This window comes from Microchirus variegatus, assembly GCF_963457635.1.
Source record: "Microchirus variegatus genome assembly, chromosome: 10".
NCBI lineage: Eukaryota > Metazoa > Chordata > Actinopteri > Pleuronectiformes > Soleidae > Microchirus > Microchirus variegatus.
Window position 1 is genome coordinate 7,880,554 of NC_139811.1, and position 25,888 is coordinate 7,906,441.

Below are 25,888 nucleotides of genomic sequence, written 5' to 3' on the forward strand. Positions count from 1 at the left end.
GGACAGAGAGATCATTCTTATAACATCGATATAAGTTACTACGCAAAGTGGAAAGACAGATTCAATTAAACTAATGTAAGATATACACCAGTTAGGGGGATTATTCAAACCTGGCAACCCACACATTCGTCTTATTCAAGCTGTTACAAAACCCACAAAGAATAGAAATGGAAACACTGACCTTTGATAATCTTTCTGTATCTTTACTGAGTTTTGCTCCAAACCATATGTGACATAAATTGTGTAAAACATTTGTGCAGCATATACGTCCTGTAAATACTATTTTGGGACAAAAAAACACTACACCTCACCAAAAACGAGATAAAAAAATAAAACTATTCCCACACATTTGTCTGCATTTGAATATATTTTGAATTGATCACTTTGCTTTATATCTGATGCTATATATTATATATATATATTAGGTTTATATACTATATCAGATTTCAGTAGTTTTTCAGTAGTTTTGACAAAAAACTTTTTTTAGTGTTTTGAATTTTGGAAAACTGAAACTGTTTCTGGCAATGTGTGTCAATATTAAAAAATAAATGGTATTAATTTATGAGGCATGATTCAACAACAGTTAATCAAGCAAAGCGGTTATGTTAGAGCTATAATAGAAATGTAGTTTTAAATCTTTGTTGTATGTATGTGCAGTTTTGTGTTTGACCACTGGGTGGAGCATTAGCCAAAGACGTGGTTATACGCAATAAAGAATGTAAATGTACATTGTTCTGATCAGTGGATTGAACAGTTTTACCTGTGCTAAGGTGAGCAGACGCACTCAAACATAAACATCCACGCCTCAGTGGCCAAAGCAAATGTAGAGTTTTGACTTTTTAAATACAAAATAAAAGCAGGTGATTTGAGCGTAAATACTGTCTTTGACAGTGAAATGACTTTAAGGTGCATCTTCATGAGTGAAAACGAATTTTTGCGTGTCTTATTTAGTCTTCTGTGTTTTCCTTCTGCTCACCTCAGTAGCCACTGAGCCCACGGTGGCCCCCACCATGCCGCCGATTGGCCCCCCCACAAACAGGCCAACCAGGGCCCCAAACAGGGCCTCCCTTCTCACCATCTTAGGCAGCGCCCTCAACCAGCCGCTCAGCTTCACCCACAGACCCCAGAGAAAAGAAGAGGGAGCAGCAGAGGAAGGTGAGACACTGGAAGGAGGGAAAATATCATCTACATCCACATTGAGATCACCTACGCTGCTCTCTGCTTCTTCCCGAGCTGCTTCCATTTCCTCTTCTGTGATATTTTCCTCTGGCTCAGTGTCTGTGGGAGACACCTCCTTATTATCTGCTCTCCTCTGTCTCACCACCTCCACCTGTCTCGCTCTCACTCTTTCCTCAGCCTCTTGGTACAGAGGGCAGATCAAGTGATGCGTCTCGCTCTCCGCGACGACCTGCTCGACCTTCTCCAGCAGCTCCTCCACAGCTTTGCCCTCGTCCGGTTCTCTACCTCGAGTCTCCAGCGTGTGGTAGCGGCCGCCGCATCGCTCCACCAGCTCCTGGAGGTCTTTGCGCCACGTGACCAGGTATTCGTCCAGCTTCTCGTCCTCCTCCAGCTCCTCCGTGTGGGTGAAGAGCACGACGGTGTTCCTGGCGACTGCAGCGGGGCCGAACAGCGCCGCCAGGACATCCAGAGCCTTGTCCTCGCCGTCGGTCGGCTGGTTCACAGGGACACAGAGCAGGAAGGCATGCGGTCCAGGGCTGGATAAGGCGATAACGGACGAGATGTGTTTCCTTCTTTCCTCTGGGTGACAGGCGGAGCCGAACCAGGCCGGACCAGAGACTATGACGACCTGCAGATAGGTGGCAGCAGTTAGAGTTGGGGCGATATGAATATTTGTTTGCGCTTTCAGTTGATTTGGGTTTATTTCAACACACAGTGAAATGTCAATTTTGAGTCGCCCTGAGACTTAAAATTATCTTAAAATTCATTCATTTAAATTTAATTTTAATTAATTTGGCAAAAATATAAATATATGACAGTGTTAATAAAGTGACCAATGATCAATTAAATTTATTTAATTTTTAAGAGAAATTTAAGAGAAATTAAATTAATTAATTTCTCAATTACTTGATCAGTTAGTTTGATCTTAAAATACATTACTGTCATAGGGGATCAAAAACATAAAAATAAACAAAATAGTCCCATTTTACAACATAAATCACTCACTTAATCGACGTTTTCTATTATTATCACTTCACATTACCACATTACGGTCAAGCTTAAAACTTAAAAATGACTTAATTCTCCGAGTGTGTGGGTGTGTGTGTGTTATTTTAAAAACTACATTCTGAGACCCCTGAATATGCCTTTTTTGGGTTAGACCTGGTTTTATAGTTAGCATTAGGTTTAGGTTAGGGTTGAGAACTCAGTTATGATGGTTAAGTTTAGGGTAAGGGGCTAGGGCACAGGTGTCAAACTAATTTTCTGTCATACAGAATAAATGTAACTAAATGTAACGCAATTGCGTTATGGGAAATGTAGTTTATGCCTTAAAGCAGCATAGACCTGTTTTAGCACAGATTTTTAAAACCAATTAATTGCTCGCGGGCCACATCTGGACCCCGCTAGGGAATGCAGTGTGTGTGTGTGTGTGTGTGTGTGTGTGTGTCCCACCTGTTTGCCTGCAGCCTCTCCTCTGTGTTTCACGGCAGCTTCTGTGCCCTGCTCCCGGTCTTGCAGGCGCAGGATGGTGCTGGCTGCTGAGCTCTTTCCTGCCCCGGCTCGACCCAACACCACCAGCCTCAGCTCTGTGAGCACAAGAACGGGAGAAGAAGAGAGAGAGAGAACCACAGGAGCAGGAGGAGGAGGAGGAGGAGGAGGAGGAGGAGGTGCACACAATAACAACGTTGACGTTAGCTAGCTCTTTGTTTACATGACGTCACACTGAGTTATAGAAGTTAGAGAGCGAGTACATACATATATAACAGTCTTGTAACAACGTGACGTGAATTGCGTATAAAAGTAATATATATTGTTATCTTTATTATTATTATCTGTAGAGCTTCTATGAAGTGGCAGCGCCCTTTGCAGCTGTCACCTCCACACACACACACACACACACAGTAAGGGGGAAACCGCACCCTCTCACTTTCACCCACGCTGTCTGACATGGCGTCTTTTTTTAAAACAAACAAACAAACATAAGAAAGGTCAGTTACCTGAGTGTGGAGCTGCTGCTGACATGTCTGCTGCTCCTGTTCACTGTGCTCGACTTTGCTGTGGAGTCAGAGATGATGATGATGATGAGCGCACTTCCTGGTTCCTGCAGCCTGACTCAGTCCTGCCCTTTTATATACACAACTGTCTCACACACACACACAGGCGTCTCTTCACTGTAAACAATCTAACCAAAACCAAGTCAACAAAAGTCACTTTTTTTTAACTTGACACTTCTGTTCTATTCATGTGGAGAGCTTATTAGATATTATCCCTAACATTTATCATAAACAATAATTAACACAATTCACTTACCATGCACCGACGTGAACCAGGGCTTCACAAGTGAGTTCTGCCTCACTGAAACCAGGATTTAGTCCCTATGAAGTCTAATTATCTCAAAACAGCACACACATAAAGCTCCAGCCGAAACAAGTCTTCTCAAACTGCTCTCTTATCACTTCAGCCCAGTGGCATTTTCTTGGATACGACAGTGGGAGAATCTTATCGAACAAAAACATATTTAATTTAATATGTGCTCTCGTCAGTTATTGACAGGTTGTTCCATGTTGTTCGAAATGGTCTTGTTTTTGGGATTGTGGTTCACCGTCCAGAGCTAAAAATTCAACACAATACCCATCCATTCATCCATCTTCTACCGCTTGATCCTCAACATGAGGGTCGTGGGGGGTTGCTATGCCAATCTCAGCTGACATAAGGCGATAGGCGGGGTCACACCCTGGTCAGTTAGCCAGTCCATCACAGGAACACATATAGAGACAAACAACCATCCACTTTCACAATTTAGTGTTTCCAATTTACCCAAAATCGGCATGTTTTTGGACCGTGGGAGGAAACCGGAGGAACCTGAGAAAACCCCCAGACACACGGGGAGAACATGCAAACTCCATGCAGAAAGGTCCGGGACATGAACCCAGGTCTTCCTGCTGCAAAGGCAAGAGTGCTATTAACCACTAAATACAACACAATAACCAAATAGAAACGATATGGCCTTGCTTTACAGAGGTCGCTATTTCTGTAAAGCAACCAGAAGAGACAAACCAGCAAGAGTTCCTGCCTTGCTGGATCAAAGTGGACCATGGTTTTGCAGCGGATTAAAAGAGCAGAAGTTACATCAAAGCTGAACAGATCTTTTTTTTTTAATGTCGCCACTGTGACAGTGACCTGTTTGAACAGCTCTCGATGACAAGGGGTAGCACCTACAGGTGTTTTGAAATTCTACAGTACAGACAAAACTCTGTGTGCACGGTAAAATATCAAATCTATAAAAACAATCCAGACATGACAGCACTTTTTTTTTTTTTTTTACATAATACAAGAAAAACAATACCAGGTGTTAAATATATTATGTTGATAATGAGCAAAATGGATCAACTTAAACGTGTCTGTGTTTTCTCAGTATAAAATCCAATATGCAGACGCACAGTCATTGAACAGCTGAACAATTGCACACACACACACACACACTCATTCAGTACGTCACACAACCATCCACACAACCATCCACTGTACAGTAACAGTAAAACTAAGTGGACATGCCCGACAAAGATTAGCATGTCCGCTAAAATGTTTCCTTTTAAAAAATATGACAATTAGAAAATTAAGAGAATGAGGTTTGTTTTAAAAAAATACACTTTAAAAACATGTTGACACTAGAAAGTTCCCCGTAGGAGCAGCCAGGCAGTGGCTTTAAAATGTAAAGTCCAGGGGGAGACGATTCCAGTCACGTCTGCTGCTGCTGACAGAGCCCTCCAACACTTTCACTCACAGTCCAGGCATGATGTAGGCGATGTTATCCAATGTATTTGACTGGTATGAAAAGAGAGAACGTTGTCAGATAAGTGATGTACATGGTTACTGCCAACTCTATACCTTAAAGGCTCAACCCCATTTCACCCCTTGCCTCTGCTACTTAGCCAGACACATCCAACTTACAATTTTTCAGGGGCTCATTTCAAATGGCGGTCAGATTGTTTTTTCAGATGAATCAAATTCAAATAAACTAACTTTACAATCATGAAGCTAACTTTGTTTAGCATGTTTTATAGACATGCTAACCAAAACAATCTATTGCACACAGCATTAAAGGTGCATTATGTAATAAATCTAAAGAAACTGGTCATAAAATCCTCCTAATATGTCACATAGACTCAGGAATAATGTTCATATAACAAACTGAACTCACCAACAACAACAGTACAGCCAAAATATTCACATTTAAAAAAATATTTTGCAGACTGCAAATCATGTTTCTGTTTTGGCATGTGGCGCCACCTACCGCCTGAAAATTGGAGAGACTGTTTATTTTAGAGAGCCTTAACTTATTCATTAAAAAGTCGATATTTAGCACTGGCATATCTGTTATCGTACTATACGAGGAAGTACGACGGTATATCAACTATATATCCAGCCATGTATGAATCTACAGGAAAAAACATTTCACATTCTGGAAAGGCCCCTTGGAACGCAAATCCAAGGGGTAGGGATAAAAAAAAGAGAAATGGGATTGAGCCTAAGTGTAGAGGTTACAAAGCTGAAAAAAAGACAAACTATTCATATTAACATAATAACAAATGTCAATATTTTACCAGGACGGTTCGAGGACATCCATTTAACTGCGGTATTTGTGCTGTGAGACAGGTCAGGGGCCCCAGAGCGCACAAGATGGAGTCCAGAAGTACAGACAGGCTCCCAGACACAGCAACCATCCCCTAAACACAAACACACGTCTTACTTAATCCACTGTATAGTTATGATGACATATCTGTGACATCAGACTTGAGGTGAGAATGCTACCTCTGTTTCCTGTAGTCGGTGTCCAATTAGGGACAAAGATTCTCCGAGTAGCTGCAGGTGAGCTGCTGCATCGATGGGATCGACCTCTGGGATCCGTGCGGGCGACAGGGAGATGGTGCCCACGGCTTTGTTTGGCGACACCATAGCCGTTCCTGTTCCTACAACTTCATCGACACGACACCGTTTAAAGACAGAAAAGGAATATGGAAAAGGGAAAAAAGCGTGATGGTGACAGTGGGTTACAAAATACCTTTGCTTTTGCTATCGCTGGAAGTCTTGTGTTTGATCGTCGTGGCCTCAGCTTTGTTCTGTTTGTGCATCAGATACTGAGCTTTCTGCCTCCAAACCTGCACAAAGAAACACACGGAACATTGAATCTATCTGACGTGATCGCATTTCCATGACGTTTACGAGATGAACAATGAAAGATTTCACACTTACTAGTTTGTCTTTCTCAGGCATCGCCTTCCACACCTCTGCCAATTTCTTGCTTAGCTCACCAAAGACTGTAGATCGCACAAACATGTACAGATGGTTTGAATTAGCGTTTCTTCATTTCAAAGGACAATCTACTTATGACTATAATCTGTAATTACATGAGATTATAATTACCCAGTCCAGGCTGTTCTGCATTTATGTTGACCCTGTACTCTTTACAAAAGACCTGATATGCTGTTGTGACTTTCTTCTTGGGCTAAATGCAGAAACAAAAACATTAGTATTAGTAGTATTATTAATAATATTTTATAAAAATACAAGTCCAAGGGCAGTAATAGAAGAATATGCAGAATATTGCTCAGCAAGGGCTTTTGATAGTCGTTAGTGAATTACTTTAAGAAGTTTGAACTCTTGTCTTACCTTATCTTTATCCTTTTCATGCTTTTCCTTATCCTTATCTTCTTTTTTCTTCTTTTTCTCTGTCGTACCCTCACTAGCTTGGTGGTGCTGTGGAGGGATGGGTGTGCCCATGGCGTACATGGGACCCACAGCACTGTGAGTGACAGTGGGATGCGAGTGGCTGTGGCTCTTTGACGAATCTGAAATACATCATAGACAAATACAGACAATTTAAAATTGATATGAAACACTGGATTTAGTAAGAAATAAGAGTCAGATAGCAGGTGAATTTACCTTGGCTAAAACCTTTAATTCCTAAGGTGTTGTGTGAGGGAAGTGTCAGTAAAAATCATGCCCAAAAATAGCAGAATTAGCAAAATAACAATGAAAGTATTCATCAAATTAGCTTAATCAGTAAAGTGTGTTTTGTTCTTTTCACCCTTTATGACATAGATTTCAAACATTATAAATTCTCATTACAGAAAGGTCTAAATGTTCCATTGGCAGTCACGTACATACTGTGCTACAGTGCCAGAGACTGCAGAAGAATTAAAAAAAAAATACTGTGCGTTCTGAAGCCTCTTTGATTGAACTGCTTGACCTCTGAACTCCCACTCACACACATGCATGCAGCAGTCAAGTTAAACCTGATCCACAGAGAACCTGATCTACATAAGCTGGAGCGGGGAGATTCCTTTTGTCAGGCATGTAAACAGATTATTTGCTTTGTCTGTCACTGAAAGTCATGTCTCAGCATCATTTTTCATCACGGCCACAGCTCAAACTAAGGCCTGGGTTCCTGCTGATCCTGCTGTGTATGACCAGCTCTCTCTGTTGTATAGGAATGGAAATAGGGCTGCAACTAACAACTATTCTGATCATCATTTAATCAGTTTTGGTGTCTTTATTAGCAGTTTTCAGTTGCTTAAATGCATCTGGTCTCCTTCACCCTTATAAACTACGAAATCGTTGCACATTATTATCGGCAAGATATCGGTGCTGGCAGATATTGGCATTAAAATAAGACTAAAATAGCTGGCTGAAAAAGCTGCTATCTCCCCGACTTCTATGCTAACTACAACTAACTACCCCTACAGCTCTCCTTTTTTGATGCTTCTTTATTTTGCACAATAAAAACATTTTAAATCCACATCTACTGCAACATATGTATGAAAAATATAGTGTTAATTTCACTACAGAAGAGACTCTATGACCTCTGCAGTTGGGCAAAAGGACAGACATATACATCAGCCCACACGCTCCCGATACCAGATATTGGCACAAAGTCCTATATCGTGCGTCCCTAATTAAATCTTAATAAAATAATCAATAGTTAATTGGCAGTCATTTTATCACAGTACACAAAACAACTCACCTCCAAATCCTCCTTTGCTGTGCTTCTTGTCTTTACCACTTTTATCCTTATCTCTGTCTTTCTCCTTGTCTTTTTTCTTCTTGCTTTTCTTGCTCTTCTTCTTCTTTTTTGACAGGTGCGTGTAGGAATCATCGATAACGAGCTCTCCTGCCTCCAACTCGCCACCAGATGAAGCGCTATCGTCTCCCAGGCCACCTCCATAATGTCCTGTGAGCAAACAGAGGTGTTTTGATTGTGTATCGCTACGTTTGGACAACTGCATCATCTGGGTTTCTCTTACCTTCCACTTCCACCTCTTTCCCCACCACAGGCAGTGGATCCTGACTCTGCTGCACCTTCTTCTTTGGCAACTTTGACTGCTGCACCCGTTCTCTCTCCTTCTCTTTCTTCGTGCCGCCTTTGGATGAGTGTGGCGTGAACGGGAAATCCGCTTCCTCTTTCTCCGGCGACATGATGAGCTTCATCTTCAGCCCGTCAGCCTCGCGCAGCGTCAACGGCTCCTCTTTGGGAGCTCCTCCGTGGAAGAGGGACGACTTTGACGAAGAGGAAGAAGAGTGCTTCTTGGAGGAGGATGATGACGAAGACGCGGGGCGGGAGTGAGAGAAGGAGTGGCTGCCTTTGCTCCCGCCGCCGCTGCTGTTCTCACGTTTGCGGTCTTTAGAGGAATGTGAGGAGAAGGAAGGGTAGGAGGGTTTCTTGTGCATATGAGGGCTGGGGTCAGAACCTGTCGCCAGGGGAGAGGTGATGGCCTGCAGGAGGCCCATCGCTGTGTCTGTCGGGTGGGAGGATGAAGGGGAGGACATAGTTGGGGAGCGGTCTGCAGACTTGTGCTTTTTCTTGTGTGGAGGTGGTCCTGAACCATCATGGTCTGACACAGGGAAGAGAATGGACATCCAAAAATAAATACAGTTGTAGTCAATTCTTGAGAATGAAAAGATTGTTACTACACAGCAATAACTCACCTCTGTAATAGTAGTCATCACCATGCTTCTTCTTCTTTTTATGAGAATCCCCTCCCAGCATGAAAAGCTCTGAATCCTAATGGGAAATAGCAAAATTACTCATCAACGACAAAAAATATTAATGTATGTTTAAAATAATATGTAATACAAAACGATTAGACGGTTACTACAAGTAAAAACAAACCTTTGGTCGTTTCTTGGAAGACTTTCGGACCTGAGCAGCGATCTCCTCTTCCTCTCTCAACAGATCTTTGTACGACCTCCTCTTCTCTCTCTGGCTACGACCAGCTACGAGGCTCCGGTCTCCCTCCATCCCCACATCTGAAATAATAACATAATCCATATAATTTCTGAGTGAAAAATTTGATTCTCCAACACATGCAGTGAAAACCATGGGTTTGATAGATCCCTTAACTTCCTTCTGGGGCAAATCAAGATTCAAGTCAGTGAATCAGCAGCACCTTGCATTTTTATCATGGGTGTTTAAAAATAAATTATTTCTCAGATGCATTGTGACATGGATGATTCTGCATCCATGTAGTGACAGCACATAATCAATCACATCCACTGAGCATTGCTTGTTCATTTGTCAGTCACTTATAGGCTGCACCTCGGTTGCAGAAGCATTAGTTTTGTTTTGGAAAATGGGGCATTTCAATTTCATTCGCAAATAAATGTTTTAGACTTCATTTAATTTATTTTTTTATTTGACTGACTGATGAAAATGCAGTGCATTGAAAATAGAAAACTGGAGGTGCAGTGCATCATGGAATCAAATCAATGACAAAATGATTGGAGTTAGAATCAAATTTGAAATCACAGTGTCTGCCATCACCATTAGTTTAATCAATACTTATGCATATGTTAGTACAGAAAGAACACTTTAAACACTACATTTAAAAATAAGCATTATCCTTTCCTTCTTTACCCTTGATCTCCTCAAAAGCCATGGTCCCTCACGTTTTCTTGTCACAAGATGTCACCGACACCATTAGGCTGAGTAAATGACCTGCAGAAAGAACAGAGAAACACATCAAATAGCAGTCAAGGTATTGAAAATGAGTACGGCAGTAATAACGATGTCCATGTTGGACACAGAGCATAGGAGTAGATTAACACAGCAAAATGGAAAACCTATCCAGGCGCATGTTCTCCTCTCGTAAGGTTACCCAGACACCATCATAGGTAACTATACCTAAATGGAAGAGCGGCTGCTACAACTCTCCCTGGCCGGTACTTCACTGAGCGCTCCAAGCGTCTCAGGAGAACTGGAGAAAAACTAATTTGGCGTAATAACACAATAATGACGAGGTCGTTCACCAAAAGTACAGAAAGATAACTAAACAAATTCCCGCCTACTTTTGTAAATATACACAAACACACCCCCTCTCCAGCCACTTTCACCCATTAGCTTCCCATTCCCTATATTTCCAAACCTTTCAATCCCTCCCGCCGAGCGACCCCTCATGTAGCCGGCGTGAGCGGCTAAGGAAAGCCCGAGGCTTTCACCCACAAGTAGGCCGCGGTGGCCTCAAGTGGACAAAAACAAGTGCTAGACACGCATTTAACCCGGCTAATGTCTGCTCCGTCTCTGGGACGCTAGCGCGTGAAGTTGCCAAACGCTCGGCGGTGAAAACAGGGTATTTTATTTCATATTACTACCTCAATGAAATCTCCAATTTACGCGGGTCCGGTCGCCATCTTTGATTAAAGGCGAAACAATACGTGTCCGTATCGGGGCGGGGCTTAGCCATCGCAGCCAATCAGTGCGAGGGAATGTAGCCCTATTACACTGCCAGTACAAGTATAGTATAAATACACACAGAATATATGGTACAGAAAAGGCCCAGATAGATATAATGTTACAGGCATTATTACACTGAATGAAAGACAATATTTCACAAATATAGACAAACTGATTTATTGATTCACATGAATCCCTTTCCAAAAAACAACCACGTCATTTTTTTTTTACATTACAGTTCACACACACACACACACAAACATGACATGCAACAGAAAAGGGATCCAAGATGGAGCAGAGAAGAAAACTTCAAGGACAAAAGTGAATATATTCATAAGAACTACATCTCAGAAAGTATCAGAGAGCGCGAGTAATAATGGCAGGAAACGTGAGAATTTGTCAGCTGAAAAACATCACACACACACACACACAAGCCATGGTCCCAACTGTACAAGATTAGCTTCTGCTCCACAAGCTTCCTGTTCTGAAAGTCTTTTATCCTCAGGGGATTTCTCGTAACCTTTTCCAGAAAAGCAGAATGCCATCTTCTACCCTACAGCACTAGCCGTTGTAATCTTAGCATTGTTTACTTGTTAAACAAGTCTCATCTGGGGTAAAAATGAAAATGTGTTCATTGTCCAGTAGGTAAATAAATACGTCGGGAGTTGGAATATGGACAGAAAAGAAGCACAGCGTCGTGGTCCAGGTTTGCTTGTGAGACAGAGGCTTGCAGCAAATAGAACATGGCTTTAGTTGTCTCTCTCTCTCTCTGTATAACATCTTCTATCTATCGCCCAGATTCTGTTTCTGTAGACTGAGCGACGTGAAACTGGCCAATAAATCTGTTACTTCATCCACCTGGGGAAACAAAAGAAACAAATGTTATACATCTTAGTTCAGCCCTCATTAGCCTTTGTTTTGGTGTATGCAGATCTCACCTGTTCTTTGGTCCGCGTGTGCAGCAGCTGTGTGGAAATGTGCTCAAGCCTCTCTTTAGCTTCACTCTGGCCCATTAAGTTCAAGTATTCCCTCAGCATCTGAATAATCTAGAGAAAAGAAAGCGACCCCGTGATCCATCTGTGCCAACTGCCAAAGCCATCCTGTTCTGGTTTCATAACAGAAAAGACAGGAAGAATAACAGCACGGTGTCTCTGTACCTGTGTGACTTCCCCTCTCAGGGTCTCCAAGCTGCGAGAATCTCCCTCCTGCAGGATGTTGAGCTTGGAGCGAGCGAGATGCAGCGGGGTCCTGCCTGCGCGGTCCAGGGCGTCCACACGGGCGCCTTCACAGAAGCAATAAAAACAACAACTTATTTAATCGCAAGTAATCTGATAATAATAAGCTTTAGTTACACAAACGGCAACAATAGCTTTACATGGGTAGCTGCTGTGGTTACTCTGACTCACTGTATTTAAATAGGAGTGGTTAAGAACTTTGGATGCTATAAAGAGCAAGTACAGGTGCAGGAAATGTTCCTTATAATATTACATTTCTTAAATATGTAAGCGCTGAACTTTACTTTTCTAAATGTATGCACATTTCTCTAGGCCTTATCCAGAGTGTAATAAGACAAGTCTACATCATTCATAAAAAGGGCTTTTCCTTTAATGGAAAACTAATCAAAGCCTCACCTCCTCTCAGCAGTGTGGTGATCACAGGCACATGGTTGGTGCAGGCCGCTGCAATGTGAAACACATAAAAACATATTAAAAAGGTGTGGCATATTAAAAACTTCAGGGTGTCCCCAAGTGTCGTCGTCATTATAAAGACGCAGCAGTAGCAGGAGGTCGGTAAAGGACAAAGGTACTTTTCCTCAGAGAAAGTGATTTTCTTACAGAAGAATAATGCAGTTAATTTTTCCACAAGAACCGAGTCCCAGCTGCAAAAAGTATAACCCTGCTGGGGAGACTAATAAGAATACAGATGGTGTCTTTTTTTTCAATTGCCATGACATGTCTGTGCAATCAGTCTGAGCCAAAAAGTTGTCAACTTTAATACTCATGCCTTAACCCTTTAAGGTACGCACCAAGAAAAAAGTATTTATTTGCATTTGTTATTATTTTTATTTACTTATGATAACAATAATGACAATCAATATTTTTTTTTTTTTTTTTAAATTAGACCCTACAGTATTTCAGATACAGGCCTCTACCAAACGGTTGAGACGTCTTTTCATAATAAACCTGGTTTTCATAATTCATAAAGTACAACATTCAGAACAAGTCACATTAAGTGTTAGTGAGTTCAGCTTGATGCATTTTTCAGTGAGATATAGTGACTTAAAGTGACTCAAATGGTTGAGTAGTACCATAAAAGGGTTAAACACTTGTTGCATTAATTAACATCTATCTATAAAGCAAGTTGTGTCTGGGACAGGCATAACTCGCTGACCGTTAGCCAGACCGCCCCAAGATTTTGGATATGGATTAGGCATGGCCCGATGGTGTGCATCCCTGATTTTCAACCTATCGTTGCGGAGTGATTCGATGTTTCGGATAATATTCGAATAGCTTCCGGCGAATATCAATGTTCAATGTGTACATGTGCTGGATGGTGTGCATACTTTATGAAAAGAACGTGTTTTATGGAGTTGGAGACGTTGGCATGCGAATCGGAGATTTAGCTTCCTACGGGCACTGCACTAGTCACAATAATGACTGCATGTCATTATTGTGGTGTGTGCATTTTAAAAAAAGGGAGTATGAACGATGAAGGTTTTCAGTGAAGTGTCATGGTGAGTTTTCTCTCTTACCCAGATGGAGGGGGGTGTTTCCCAGACTGTCTCGCTGGTTTGGGTCAGCGCCGTGGCTCAGCAACAATTGCACTATGTTTACACAAGGAGAGTTAGCAACAAAGAAGACATGAGACAACTTATTTATTTGTGATTACTACAACTTCTACTGCAGCTGCTGCAGTACGAGCGATTTTCCCGCGGAACTGTGGCGACATCTTCGCTGTAACCGACTCACCGATGTTCTCGTTGCCGTTGCAGGAGGAGAAATGAAGCGCCGTCCTTCCCTTGTCGTCTGCTGCACAGGGGTCGGTGTCATCTTGCAGGAGCTTTCTCACTAAAAAAGTAGCACACGTTCATTAGCAAACAAACAAATACATTCACGTTTCACAGCGTCACCTCACTGCTCGTACCTGTGTCGATGTCGTTGCTGTTCGCCGCATCCCTCAGTCTTTTCACAGCTGTGGAGATAAGACATTCAAATTAAGAGGTATGTAAATGGGTCTTTATGACAGGATGAATGGGATCGGAATGCATGTCATCAGAAACAAAAGGCAGCATTGACAAAACACAAAGGAGCTGGACCTCAGACAGGAGGATGCTTGCAAAGCTACACATCATTCTGGATAACACCTCCTACCCCTCAATGGCGTACTTGTCCAATGCAGACGCACGTTCAGTGATCAGACTCATCCCACCACGTTGCACTACTACAGAGAAGCCACAGGAAGTCATTGCTATTGCTGCCGGGTGCTGTCAAACCCCCAACACTCTGAACCAATAAGACTGGAATGGACTAATTCTAAGCACCAACTGTCACTTTCCATCACTTGTGCAACAACAAAATACTTGGTACAATAATCCACGTGCAATACGTCTCTGCTGCTCATGTCCTTATAAACCCTGTGAGTTTGACAGCATAATTACATAATTACAGACTCACTTAAATTGCTTTTCTGTACATGCATTCACACATTCTATTTATTATTCAGATAGAACGTAAAAGGGTTATATTCCACATTATGGATGCATATGCATATGTTTGTTTACGTCATCTTATCTCGTCATTTTCTCCCTGAGAGTTGTTTTAATTCTGAATGAACTATCATGAAGTGACGAGGATATAGAATAGGAGCCTCAAACTCAAAAGACCACCGGCCCTCTAGTTTGGTCACTAGAGGGCCGGTGAAGAGGTTGGGGAAAGTCCAACTTTGAGGAAAAATACATAGAAATAAAAATATTTATGATGATATTTCACATACTTTCACAATAAAAGTGTCTGTTTTGATATGGAACGATAAAAAGTTCACAATATAAATGTATTTATGATGCAAATTGAATATAGTCATTAAGAAATAAGTGGCGGGCCACATGAAATTGATTAGGGGGCCGCATGTGGCCCCCGGGCCGCAAGTTGTCCAACACATTTTTAGAGCAATCATCATGAAACTTGATTATTTTGATATAGAACTACTGTTACTGAACTGTTACCCAACCATATATTTAGTAAAAAGACTGTACCACAGTTTATATTGTTATATTTAAAGTTAGGTTATGATTGGTAATAAAAACTGGTATGAACCACACCTAACATAACCAGGTAACCCATATATTTACGATGATAAAAAGTGGTATGAACCACCCCTAACATAACCAGGTAACCCATATATTTATGATGATAAAAAGTGGTACGAACCACCCCTAACATAACCAGGTAACCCATATATTCATGATTATAAAAAGTGCTACGAACCACTCCTAACATAACCAGGTAACCCATATATTCATGATGATAAAAGTGGTACGAACCACCCCTAACATAACCAGGTAACCCATATATTTATGATGATAAAAAGTGGTATGAACCACCCCCCTAACATAACCAGGTAATCCATATATTTATGATGATAAAAAGTGGTATGAACCACCCCTAACATAACCAGGTAACCCATATATTTATGATGATAAAAAGTGGTATGAACCACACCTAACATAACCAGGTAACCCATATATTTATGATGATAAAAAGTGGTACGAACCACCCCTAACATAACCAGGTAACCCATGACCCATACTAACGGAAATGAGGACTATTGGTCTTGGAAAAGGTCAGTGTTTGTATGAAAAAAACAAGTTTATCTCTCTCATACACATGTTTTTTTTTTTTAACGAATAAACATAAAACGTACCATAAATATCTTTACCAAGAGGAGCCAGGCTCCGCGCGGCTCTGTGGTGTCGCCTGGCCCTGTTCGCTGTCATCTTCCCCAGCCTGCTCGCTCCTCCGCCGGGGTCGCCGTGCTCCGCTCGCCCCGGCTCCCACAACAAGTGCAGGTACCGAAGCTCTTTGTCTTCTCTCTGTCCGACACGACCCAGCACCACTTTGCCCTCGCCGATGCCACTTATCCCAAAACCGACACCGGCAGTAGTAGTGCCGCCGCCGCCGCCGTCGTCCATCCTGTCCACGGTGCCGCGCTGCTGCTCCGTGTCCGACGCCCCCCGGGTTCCATCGTCGCGTCCGGGCTCCACCATGTACTCCCCCTCGGAGCTGGAAGGCTCGTTATCTGAAGCTGCTGCGACGATAGGGCTCCACCCGTCCATATTTTTTATTTTTTTTACCGTGACATATAAAAGGAAACACACAACATACGGTCCTTACAACTCCAGCCGAGGCTAAAAGGAAACGAAGCCGTCATGGATGTCAAGAGGCAACTTCTATTATCGCAGCAAATGCGTCAGCGGCGTCTGCGGCCATTGCTCGACGAGTCAACAACACTAACACCGCCCCATGAAAAGTCTCTCTATCGTGGACGACTTACGCCGTTAAACATAAGTGATTTCCCCCCACAGACAGCACCAAAATGTCCCCTATTTCACGCTTTTCATGTCATCTGGTAAACGTAGTATAACAAACACCTATTGTACGCACTGTGCACTCGCGGCCAATCAGCGTCACCGTTGTTCATGCGCTCTCGTCCAATAGGAGCAAAGCAACCAAGCAACCAATCACAACTGCTCTAGACTGCGCATGCGTACATTATACCATGCCCCATTCATGCCAGAAAACAAATAGTTTTCTGAAATGTACGTTTAATCTGGCAACAGCATGTCAAATGTATAACACTTATAATCATTTTTGGAACACAAAAGAAGAAGAAACAGTACAAAAAAGAGATAATTTCCTTGAATAATTACCTAACTTAAGGTCTCGTCTTCTCTCTATTCAGCAATGTATAGTGGATAGTAGTGGTTAGCACTGTTGCCTCATAACAAGAAGGTGCTGGGTTTAATTCCCAGTCTGGGACCTTTCTGTGTTTGCATTTTCCCCTGTGTCTGCATGGGTCTCCAGTTTCAGTTGTAAAATGACAATAAAGAGTTCCTTTCCTTTAACAATGGCACTTTTGTAAAAACAAAACAATTGTTCTATTTATTTCCACAATACCATGGGGATCACTGTGTAAATATCCTGTCCTCCACTTCTTGTTAGCGTTTAGCAAATTTGGTTCCATCTTTGTTTGTTTGTTATTGGTGTTGTTTATTTTTATTCACGTTATCTATCCTTATGTGAATTTAAATGTGAAATAACAGCCCCTTTCTTATGACTATGAGTCTTTTGGGATATTTGGAAATAAGGTTTTCCAGGTACTCATCATAAAAAAAATATGTATAAAAAATCATACTATCGTTATGAAAATAAAGCAAAGAGAAAAAAAACACCTCCATCTTTGGTTGCATCAGTTAAGTGGTATAAATCTGATATTGGTTAAGGGGTAAAAGTTGTCAATGGTCTCCATACAGCACATCTGTGTACAGCTCTTTCATTCACATGCTGTCAACACAGCCACAAGGAAAACATTGGGATTAAGTGTCTTCCACAGGGACATATTGGCATGAAGAGTAGAGGAGGAGCTGGGGATCAAACCTGACCTAACAGTAGCTCTACCACTCCATCTACAGTCGACCATAATGGCTGGGAACCACTGATGTGTCAAAGATATTTGGTCATGTGTTAGGGAAGGATTTTTGGTGCTGGAGGTAGTAGCAACGTCTGAGGGACCCACACAGTCAGATGCCAAGTTTCAGTCCTGAAGACACAGAGGCTCCGGCTTGTGCCAAGTAGTTTGGAAAAGCCGGATCGGCCCCTGACGTGTCCGTGTCCTGCTCGATGGGCATCAAGCCGGCGTCGTCGTGTACGCTCTGCCTCAGCTGACTGCCACGAGCGACACCCTGCTGCTCTAAGTATCCGTGCTGACAAAAGAGCGGAGGCTTGCGGTGTGTGAGGGAGAAGCGGAAACATGATTCTATCAGACGAGACAAAACACAAAACAGCCATTAAAATCCATAACTGAAATGACCATCATTTCATAATCAAGTACTTGTTTGGTCCACAAACCAAAATACTCCAGTTTTAATGATTTCTTTGTTATATGGGGCAAAGTAACTTGAAAATATTCACAATTAAGTAAAAAACAACAGCTCCAAAAACAGTTGCAATGGCCCCTTTCATGTCTGGTATTAACAGTGATCTGATCATGTTCAGACAGCATTAAGAGAGTCTGTTCACACCTGGCAGTAAAATGTGTCCTGAATGTGTGTCATGTGACCACAGACCCCCCCCCCCTGTCTGATTGTTCATATGTATCCACTGTCAGCATGTTTGCAAAGTTTTAACCATTAGAATTTTTAGTGCTGATCAGAACGTTCCAGCTATAATCAGGATTCTGCTCATGCAGCTCAGGAATGTGGACATATGTTTTTTTTGTCATCTGATCTGAGGATCCTTTCAGGACACAATCAGACCCATAATTAGCCCATAGTGATAAGATCACTCAGGATTGATGCTAATACCAGGTCTGAATGGGGTCTATGTGTTCAGCCCTTATTCCTGGAGGCATGGACAGATTACCTGCATAGAAGGTCCTGAGGTCAGTGTGGACACAGTGCTCCAGGAAGCGCCGTAGTGGTTGGATGTGAGATATTGGACTATCCCATTCTGTGAGGAAGTCTTCCACCATGTGATGGATTGCCTTGGGCCTCGGCAAAGGCCAGCCTTTGGGACGGAGCTTCATTTCTTCCTCTGGGACAAACAAAAAAAGTACTGTAGAACTTTCTAGCAGTTATTGAGCATGTGCAGTGCGAAATCAAAGCATGATTGTCATCAAAGCAGTCGTCATCAAAGGTTTGTTGATCAAAGCACTTCTTGTATATAGCTAATCCAGTTTACTTGTTTGTCTTCATCTGTAACTGATCATCAGAACCTGTATGCTTTGTCGGTTAACAACCTATTAAGTAGTGTATTAAGTCGTGCGTAGAATAAAATCTCTTAAAATCTCTCCGTTAAAGGGCGAAGGAGGCCACTACAACGGCGGAGCCGTGGACCAGAGCTAACGGGGCCGTTGAGGGGCAGAAGAAGTACTTTAGCTGTGAGTAAACTTTTAATATCCAATCTAACCCACAGTGATTGTATTTCAAAGAATTATAATTTACTTTATTTACCTGTAGGAAGAGTGTCATAGAAGTATAAAACAGGGTGCAGGAAGTTGGATTTCCAGGCTTTGGTCCAGTCCGATTCTGCTCTGGTTCGTCCCAGAAAGTCAATCTTATTCTTCCCGTACTGCATGACGAGAACGATGAGTCCATGGTTGGACACGTCGTGGCCCGAGAGAGAGGAGAACTGAGGCAGAGCCTGGACCGGAAACTCTTCCACATATTCACAGTGAGAGCTTAGAGTCGGGGAGAAAAAATAGTATTTTTTTTCATTCGTGAAAATATCAGGTATCACAAATATCACAAATCATTTGTGTGTCATCATTTAAAATACACATGAAATAATGTATATTATATAATATAATATTCATAAATAAAAATTATACAAAGCATAGAGTGATGTGTAACTAATCTAAACATCAACATAACATTAAAGGCGCCATATGTAAGAATGTGGCCAAAAACGGTTACTACAGTCAAATTCAAGATACAGAGGTCTTTTAGGTTTCGTTTTCTGACATAACTGGCAACCCGTGGTTGCTCAACAGCTGAGACTCTACTGACTGCAATGATTGGTAGACGGCGGTAGATGGCGCCACATGCCAAAACATTCAACATTTCAAAACATAAACATGATTTGCAGTCTGCAAAAGATTTTTTTTTTTAGCAAATATTTTGTCTGCACTGTTGGTTGCTGTGGGATGGTTGCTGTGTCTGGGAGCCTGTCTGTACTTCTGGACTCCATCTTGTGCGCTCTGGGGCCCCTGACCTGTCTCACAGCACAGATACCGCAGTTAAATGGATGTCCTCGAACCGTCCTGGTAAAATATTGACATTTGTTATATGTTAATATGAATAGTTTGTCTTTTTTTCAGCTTTGTAACCTCTACACTTAGGCTCAATCCCATTTCTCTTTTTTTTATCCCTACCCCTTGGATTTGCGTTCCAAGGGGCCTTTCCAGAATGTGAAATGTTTTTTCCTGTAGATTCATACATGGCTGGATATATAGTTGACATACCGTCGTACTTCCTCGTATAGTACGATAACAGATATGCCAGTGCTAAATATCGACTTTTTAATGAATAAGTTAAGGCGCTCTAAAATAAACAGTCCCTCCAATTTTCAGGCGGTAGGTGGCGCCACATGCCAAAACAGAAACATGATATGCAGTCTGCAAAATATTTTTTTAAATGTGAATATTTTGTCTGTACTGTTGTTGTTGGTGAGTTCAGTTTGTTATATGAACATTATTCCTGAGTCTCTGTGACATATTAGGAGGATTTTATGGCCAGTTGCTTTAGAGTTATTACATAATGCACCTTTAACTTACCCTCTGAGAAGTATGACATCCCCGAGCACCTCGAACATTTGGTACGGCCCAGAGGCCTCGTTGACCCGCTTCAGAATCCACGACTGCAGCTGCGTTGTCAAGAGCTTTGTTGACGGCCAGAGGTTGCTATGGTAACGGCGTTCAAGTACACGATGCACAGCTCGAGCTGTGGCAGAAAATAAATCAATTTAGTTTATTCAATAAGTGTGTTTAAAAGTCCCATTTCGCTGCACTTTCCTGCACAGACCAGGAAGTGCTTTTAGTGACAGCAGGGATGTGATTTTCTAAAATAAACATTGGTTTGATTTTCACCTGTGTAACGGAATCCATGGATAAACCCGCCAGCAGATGAGCGGTAGTCTCTGGAGTGAGCAGCGGTTCCCAGCACAAACAAACCCGCGGTGTTCTTCCCTTCATACCACGCTGTCACCCCCGGCAACCTCCCTTTGGCATTCTCACTGTTTGGTGGACAGGCAGATCTACAGAGAAATGTGAATATTATCATAATCAAACACAGGATACGAGTATGATACAATAGCTACATTAACCACGTTACATAAATCTTTACCTGTCAAATATGGTGAAGTTGAATCGGAATCCAAGGCATCGGATGACGCGGTCGTACGTGTTTCGAAGTGGGAAGTTGTCGATGTGATACCCTGCCAGCTCTTCAGCAGACACGTTGGAATTGTTCTTCCCCTCCTGGTTTTGTACATACTTTTTTAGAGTAACATAAAACTTTCTCTTCTTCTTCTTTTTCGTCTTTGTTCCCCCCGATCTCCTCCTGTCTGGCTCCTTCTGTTGAGCAATCACTACATGCTCCAGACGCCCCTCCAACACACCGTCCAGTGACTTCAGCTGGTACGTGTCGAGCAGCTCATTATTCACAGCTCTGAAAGGCAGTTCAGGTTAAAATATTATAAGCGGTTGGTGAAGTTGTGTTTCGTTAAACCAAACCAAACAGTAGCTTGGGCGATTTTTGGATATTCTCCATGTCTGCGTTCAAAATCAACAGCCTCGAAGCCCATCAAGCCATCTGAATTACTAACTGTATGGTCCAGCAGAGGGCGCAGTAAACACAGAAGAAAGCTCATATTCAGTAGGGTTGATCAATATGAGCTTTTTTCTGTGCTCACTGCGCCCTCTGCTGGACCACACAGTAATCACTGCAGATAGCGTGACAGGCTTCTTTATTTCTCAGAATTTCAAAATAAAATGATCTAGTGTTGGTATGGAACAATATATAGTTCAGATGTGGGACGTGTATGATCCAGGACTTAGGGATTTTCTGATCATGGCGTCATTGCAGGCTACCGTAGAGAACTAATCACATATTTGCAAGGCGTTTTCTCACTAAATTATTTTTCGCTGTCTATTCATGTAATCAACACTTATCAGATTCCCATCATTTGGCTGCACAACTGTGTAAATACCCCACAACCTAACACCTTAACATGATAAAAGTGATGTGTAACTGGTTAGAAAGTTGATGTTTTTTGACACTGGAAATACCAAATATGCAAATATCACCAAATCATCACTATTATATAGTTAATAGTGAAAAACTTGACCCATTTTTAATCTACTTAAAACTGACATAAAGAGACTGTGTTAGGGACAGAGACTGAATCAATAAAAATCAATCAGTACCTGAGGTCTCCAACGTAATGTGTTTGCCAAGCCAGTCGCACAGTGCTGGAACTGAGCATGTGCACGCGACTTGCCCTTCCCATGATGCTCTGGGCTGTTTCGAACGCAGAGTTCCCCTTCCCCAGAATGAGCACAGCCTGGTCCTTGTAGTCCTCAGGGTTGGTGGAGATGGACTCATAGCCCTCGACCAGTTCAGAGCCAACAAACTCCACCTTCTGTGGGACCCACAGACCTGTGGCCACCAGGAGGACGCTGAGGGAGACAGAGAGAGCACAACGAGATATATACGACAGCACAACACACGGTGCCAGTGGAATATATACGAAAGTATAGAATACCTGCATTTGTAGTCTGACGCACGTTGATCAGTCAGGACGTAGCTCCTGCCGCTGTCCGTCTGCACAGCCCTGATCCGTCCGATGTCCACGCCGTAGCGCACCTTCAGCCCGAGCTCCTTCTCAAACATGGACAGGTAGCGCGTGAAGGCGTCGGCTGGCGGGTAAAACTCACTGCTCACTCGCTTCAACAGGAGGTCGCGTCTGTCGCTCAGCAGCGAGTTCCAGTCGTGGCGCAGGTTAAACTCTGGGTTGGACCTCCCTGTGTGGATCTTGTTGATGCTGATGAGCTTCCTGTGCCTGGGATACCTACACACACACACACACACCCCCACCCACACACACACACCCCCACCCACACCCACACCCACACACCCCCACACACACACACACACACACACACACACACACACACACACACACACACACACACACACACACACACACACACACACACACACACACACACACACACACACACACACACACACACACACACACACACACACACACACACACACACACACACAGATGATTCAAGAGGAAAGTTTAATTTTCTTAATGCACCCCAGAGGTACATCAGTTGTCGTGGCCGAGTGGTTAAGGCGATGGACTAGAAATCCATTGGGGTCTCCCCGCGCAGGTTCGAATCCTGCCGACAACGCTACATTTATGCTTTTGCTGCGAATAAAAGCGTCTGCTAAATGTTTAACTGTAAATCTTAATGTACAAAAACATACCGTGACGTACTGTGTTATTTTTATCATTATTATTTTATTTTATTCTGCACTGCAGTGCCACCAGAGGGCGCTGTCGTGCAGGGCAGGAATGTAAGCTTTTATAAGTTGAGCAATGAAATGTCCACAGTTTTCATTTGATGAACGCAATTTCCTTACTTTTTGTAGTGTAGTGGTGTGTGAATAGTTTGTTGTGCCTGATGCTACGCCTCCTCTGGTTTCTCTGGCCCTGCGTCTGCAGTGTTGTGGACTGGGGAGCTGTTGCGCGTGCATGCGCGTGTGCAGCGCACAGTGAGGCTTGAGGTTCAGGGCCCCTGAGCTCTTCTCTTTGGCTGATTTGAAGCAAGGGCAGGCACTGCACAGGTCTAAGTTGCAAGCTAGGCTAACGTGAACTCATCCATGGACTGTTGGATATTGAACAGCAAGGGTCGCAGAAAATTTTACGCACATGGCCCGCAGAGCGTCATTCCTCTTCAAACAGTGAGCGGTGAGTCTAATTTATTTTTTATTCTAAGTGGAATTGATATTGTATTTTACATATTGTTTGAATTATACTAGACTTGACGGTGTTGTAGGTGAGTATTTGATATTGTGAGAATTTGAACGCTGCCATTTGGTGGTGCTATTGATATGATAATATATGTCATCAGATTGGTATTGTTTGTGTGATGGAATTATTCAGATGCAATTCTCTAACTTGCGGCTGTGTTTTTGTTGTGAGGGTACGAGAGTAATATGTGGTATTTCTGGATTGCATTATAAGATTTTCCTGCATGGCAACACCAGAATTTCCAGACCAAACTTGCCACTGCTTAAATGTATATTGTCTGGTTTCTTTGCTCCATATAACTAAGAAATCATTCAAACTTTGGTTTGTGGACAGAACAAGACATTGAGAACATCGTCATTTCCAGGTTTGACAAACACCGATCAATGTTTTTCAGCATTGTATGGACCAAATGATTACTGGATTAATTGAGAAAATAATAGCCCTAGAATTAACCCAATAAGGAATTTAAATTGTGTAAAAAATTAACAATTAACTGGGTTTTAACAATTAGACAAATGACAACCAGAAAATCAAGTCTAAGTACTAGACCATCATTAGCAAAAAGATGCCATTTCAAATATGGTCGACCAGTATAGAGAATATGAAAAACCCCTCTAAACTATAGTATATGTTGTCCCAAAAGGTTTCTCACTTGTAAAAGAAGCTGCCTGGTCCCGAGTTCCTCTCCAAGACGATGTAGTCTCTTTTGGCCTTGGACAGAAAATGTCCCATCTGCAGTCCTGCAGGTCCAGCTCCGAGCACACAGTAGTCAAAGTGGCGTGTGCCATTGTCAGAGGAGCAGCTCACACAGCCGATCAAGATGAGCAGGATGAAACTGGGGAGGCTTGAATCCATCACCTGTCGGACATGAAGAGATGTAGTTAAAGTATGGGTGTGATTGGCATAGACAGTGACAAGAAAAATGCAGACACAGTGAAAACAATTGTATTATTCCAACATCATAGTTGATTTAAACAATAATAACTTATATATTTCCCTGTAAAACATTATCTCATGATAATCAAATCACCAAAAACAGACATAACTACTAGGGATGGGTGATATAGGCAAAAAATAATACCTCAATTTCTTTTGGAAATTTTGACAATAATGGTAATACGTCGACATCCTTTGCAATTTTGACTTGAATCGTCTGACTTATAACCCATTAATGTTGCTTATATCACATTAAATCACTGTTAAGTCATTGAAATACTCAATGTCAATCTGCATCTTGTTCAAATCTTTAAAACAACAATCATACTATACTATACATATATCTCTTTATAAATAACCAACATATGAAAATATATTTAAAAAATAATGTTTATATACATATATACATAAATGCCAAATCCAAAAAATCCTATACACATATATGTACTGTATATCACAAGCTTCACTATAAACTGACTGTAAAAAGTGTAAATAAAAATCAAAGAACATTTTAGCTGAGTAATTTCTTATTTTGGGAAGAACAACATTTATTTCACAGTTGGAGAATTGTGTCTTTGACACGACTCAACAAAAATGTGTCATTGACGTTCAGTGTTATCAGTATCAGACACAAAAAAGTGGTATAGTATAGTCCCATCTCTAATTACAATTAAACCAATGCTCATGTAATTAATCTGCCCACTAATCTGCAGTCTCACTTAATCCCACACACTGACCTGGACTTTATTGAAGAAGCACGTGACCAATTAACTCAAAACACATGAAATAATATAATATAAAAAATAAATATCATGTCGTACATATATTGATAATGACTTTTCTTTTCTTTTTTTTAAACATCACACTTAGTTATAGAACAATATCCAGTGTTGTGTAGTTAACATGTGTTACTAGTTAATTCACTCTGCGTGGGTCGGTTTTTCTACATTATTAGGTCCAGAGTTATGATGACACCCGACTGTGATAACCATAATATGTTATAATGTGAAAGTTTTAAGTTGAAATCAGTGAAAACAGCCCCTCACAGCCCGCCCCGACTCTGCCTGTGTTCTCCAGCCGACGTAGCATCACTCGGCGGCGGCTACAGCGGCTGCCAGTGTCCGCTGAGCTGAGCCAACTGAGGCGGGAGCTTTCTAACATGTAAACACTCGTTTATTTACCTTTTACATCCGTCGAAGCGTCGCCGGCAACATGTGTGGTT

The 25,888-nt window shown here is 42.0% G+C and overlaps 4 protein-coding genes across 4 annotated transcripts; all 4 read right to left on the bottom strand.

Annotated features, from left to right (window-relative positions):
- Positions 1-555: 555 nt before the first annotated feature.
- On the bottom strand, positions 556-3,251 carry LOC310932778 (GTPase IMAP family member 9). The gene is made up of 3 exons (XM_083896136.1): positions 3,177-3,251; positions 2,632-2,765; positions 556-1,807 (listed from the first exon to the last, which is right to left on the bottom strand). The coding sequence occupies exons 1-3, from the start codon at positions 3,199-3,201 to the stop codon at positions 944-946; spliced, it is 1,023 nt and encodes a 340-aa protein (XP_083752262.1). The 5' UTR covers positions 3,202-3,251; the 3' UTR covers positions 556-943.
- Positions 3,252-4,881: 1,630 nt separating this feature from the next.
- Positions 4,882-10,111, bottom strand: hmgxb4a (HMG box domain containing 4a). The gene is made up of 12 exons (XM_083896127.1): positions 10,094-10,111; positions 9,350-9,486; positions 9,166-9,241; positions 8,484-9,071; positions 8,204-8,410; positions 6,850-7,028; positions 6,604-6,685; positions 6,433-6,497; positions 6,242-6,338; positions 5,992-6,155; positions 5,784-5,906; positions 4,882-5,004 (listed from the first exon to the last, which is right to left on the bottom strand). The coding sequence occupies exons 2-12, from the start codon at positions 9,476-9,478 to the stop codon at positions 4,960-4,962; spliced, it is 1,755 nt and encodes a 584-aa protein (XP_083752253.1). The 5' UTR covers positions 9,479-9,486; positions 10,094-10,111; the 3' UTR covers positions 4,882-4,959.
- A 1,048-nt stretch (positions 10,112-11,159) lies between these two features.
- On the bottom strand, positions 11,160-16,502 carry ankrd54 (ankyrin repeat domain 54). The gene is made up of 8 exons (XM_083896137.1): positions 15,830-16,502; positions 14,054-14,101; positions 13,879-13,977; positions 13,662-13,733; positions 12,541-12,588; positions 12,067-12,191; positions 11,848-11,955; positions 11,160-11,767 (listed from the first exon to the last, which is right to left on the bottom strand). The coding sequence occupies exons 1-8, from the start codon at positions 16,239-16,241 to the stop codon at positions 11,693-11,695; spliced, it is 987 nt and encodes a 328-aa protein (XP_083752263.1). The 5' UTR covers positions 16,242-16,502; the 3' UTR covers positions 11,160-11,692.
- Positions 16,503-17,705: 1,203 nt separating this feature from the next.
- foxred2 (FAD-dependent oxidoreductase domain containing 2) lies at positions 17,706-24,585 on the bottom strand (the record flags this gene model as incomplete). The annotated part of the gene is made up of 9 exons (XM_083896525.1): positions 17,706-17,941; positions 18,547-18,717; positions 19,137-19,363; positions 20,459-20,624; positions 20,771-20,937; positions 21,027-21,350; positions 22,109-22,360; positions 22,447-22,752; positions 24,383-24,585. 9 exons carry the CDS (start codon positions 24,583-24,585, stop codon positions 17,706-17,708), a joined length of 2,052 nt encoding a protein of 683 aa, XP_083752651.1.
- Between the last annotated feature and the right edge of the window lie 1,303 nt (positions 24,586-25,888).

Excerpts from the sequence above, each read along its gene's own strand:
- LOC310932778 (XM_083896136.1), bottom strand. The coding sequence starts at position 3,201 with ATGTCAGCAGCAGCTCCACACTCAG. Across the intron at positions 2,766-3,176 it reads AGCAGCAGCTCCACACTCAG|AGCTGAGGCTGGTGGTGTTG; the intron begins GTAACTGACCTT and ends TTGTGCTCACAG. Across the intron at positions 1,808-2,631 it reads GAGAGGCTGCAGGCAAACAG|GTCGTCATAGTCTCTGGTCC; the intron begins GTGGGACACACA and ends ACCTATCTGCAG.
- hmgxb4a (XM_083896127.1), bottom strand. The coding sequence starts at position 9,478 with ATGGAGGGAGACCGGAGCCTCGTAGCTGGTCGTAGCCAGAGAGAGAAG. Across the intron at positions 7,029-8,203 it reads CAGCAAAGGAGGATTTGGAG|ATTCGTCAAAGAGCCACAGC; the intron begins GTGAGTTGTTTT and ends GATGTATTTCAG. Across the intron at positions 5,005-5,783 it reads GATGTCCTCGAACCGTCCTG|TCAAATACATTGGATAACAT; the intron begins GTAAAATATTGA and ends TTTTCATACCAG.
- ankrd54 (XM_083896137.1), bottom strand. The coding sequence starts at position 16,241 with ATGGACGGGTGGAGCCCTATCGTCGCAGCAGCTTCAGATAACGAGCCT. Across the intron at positions 14,102-15,829 it reads TCTTGGTAAAGATATTTATG|CTGTGAAAAGACTGAGGGAT; the intron begins GTACGTTTTATG and ends TTATCTCCACAG. Across the intron at positions 11,956-12,066 it reads TGAGAGGGGAAGTCACACAG|ATTATTCAGATGCTGAGGGA; the intron begins GTACAGAGACAC and ends TCTTTTCTCTAG.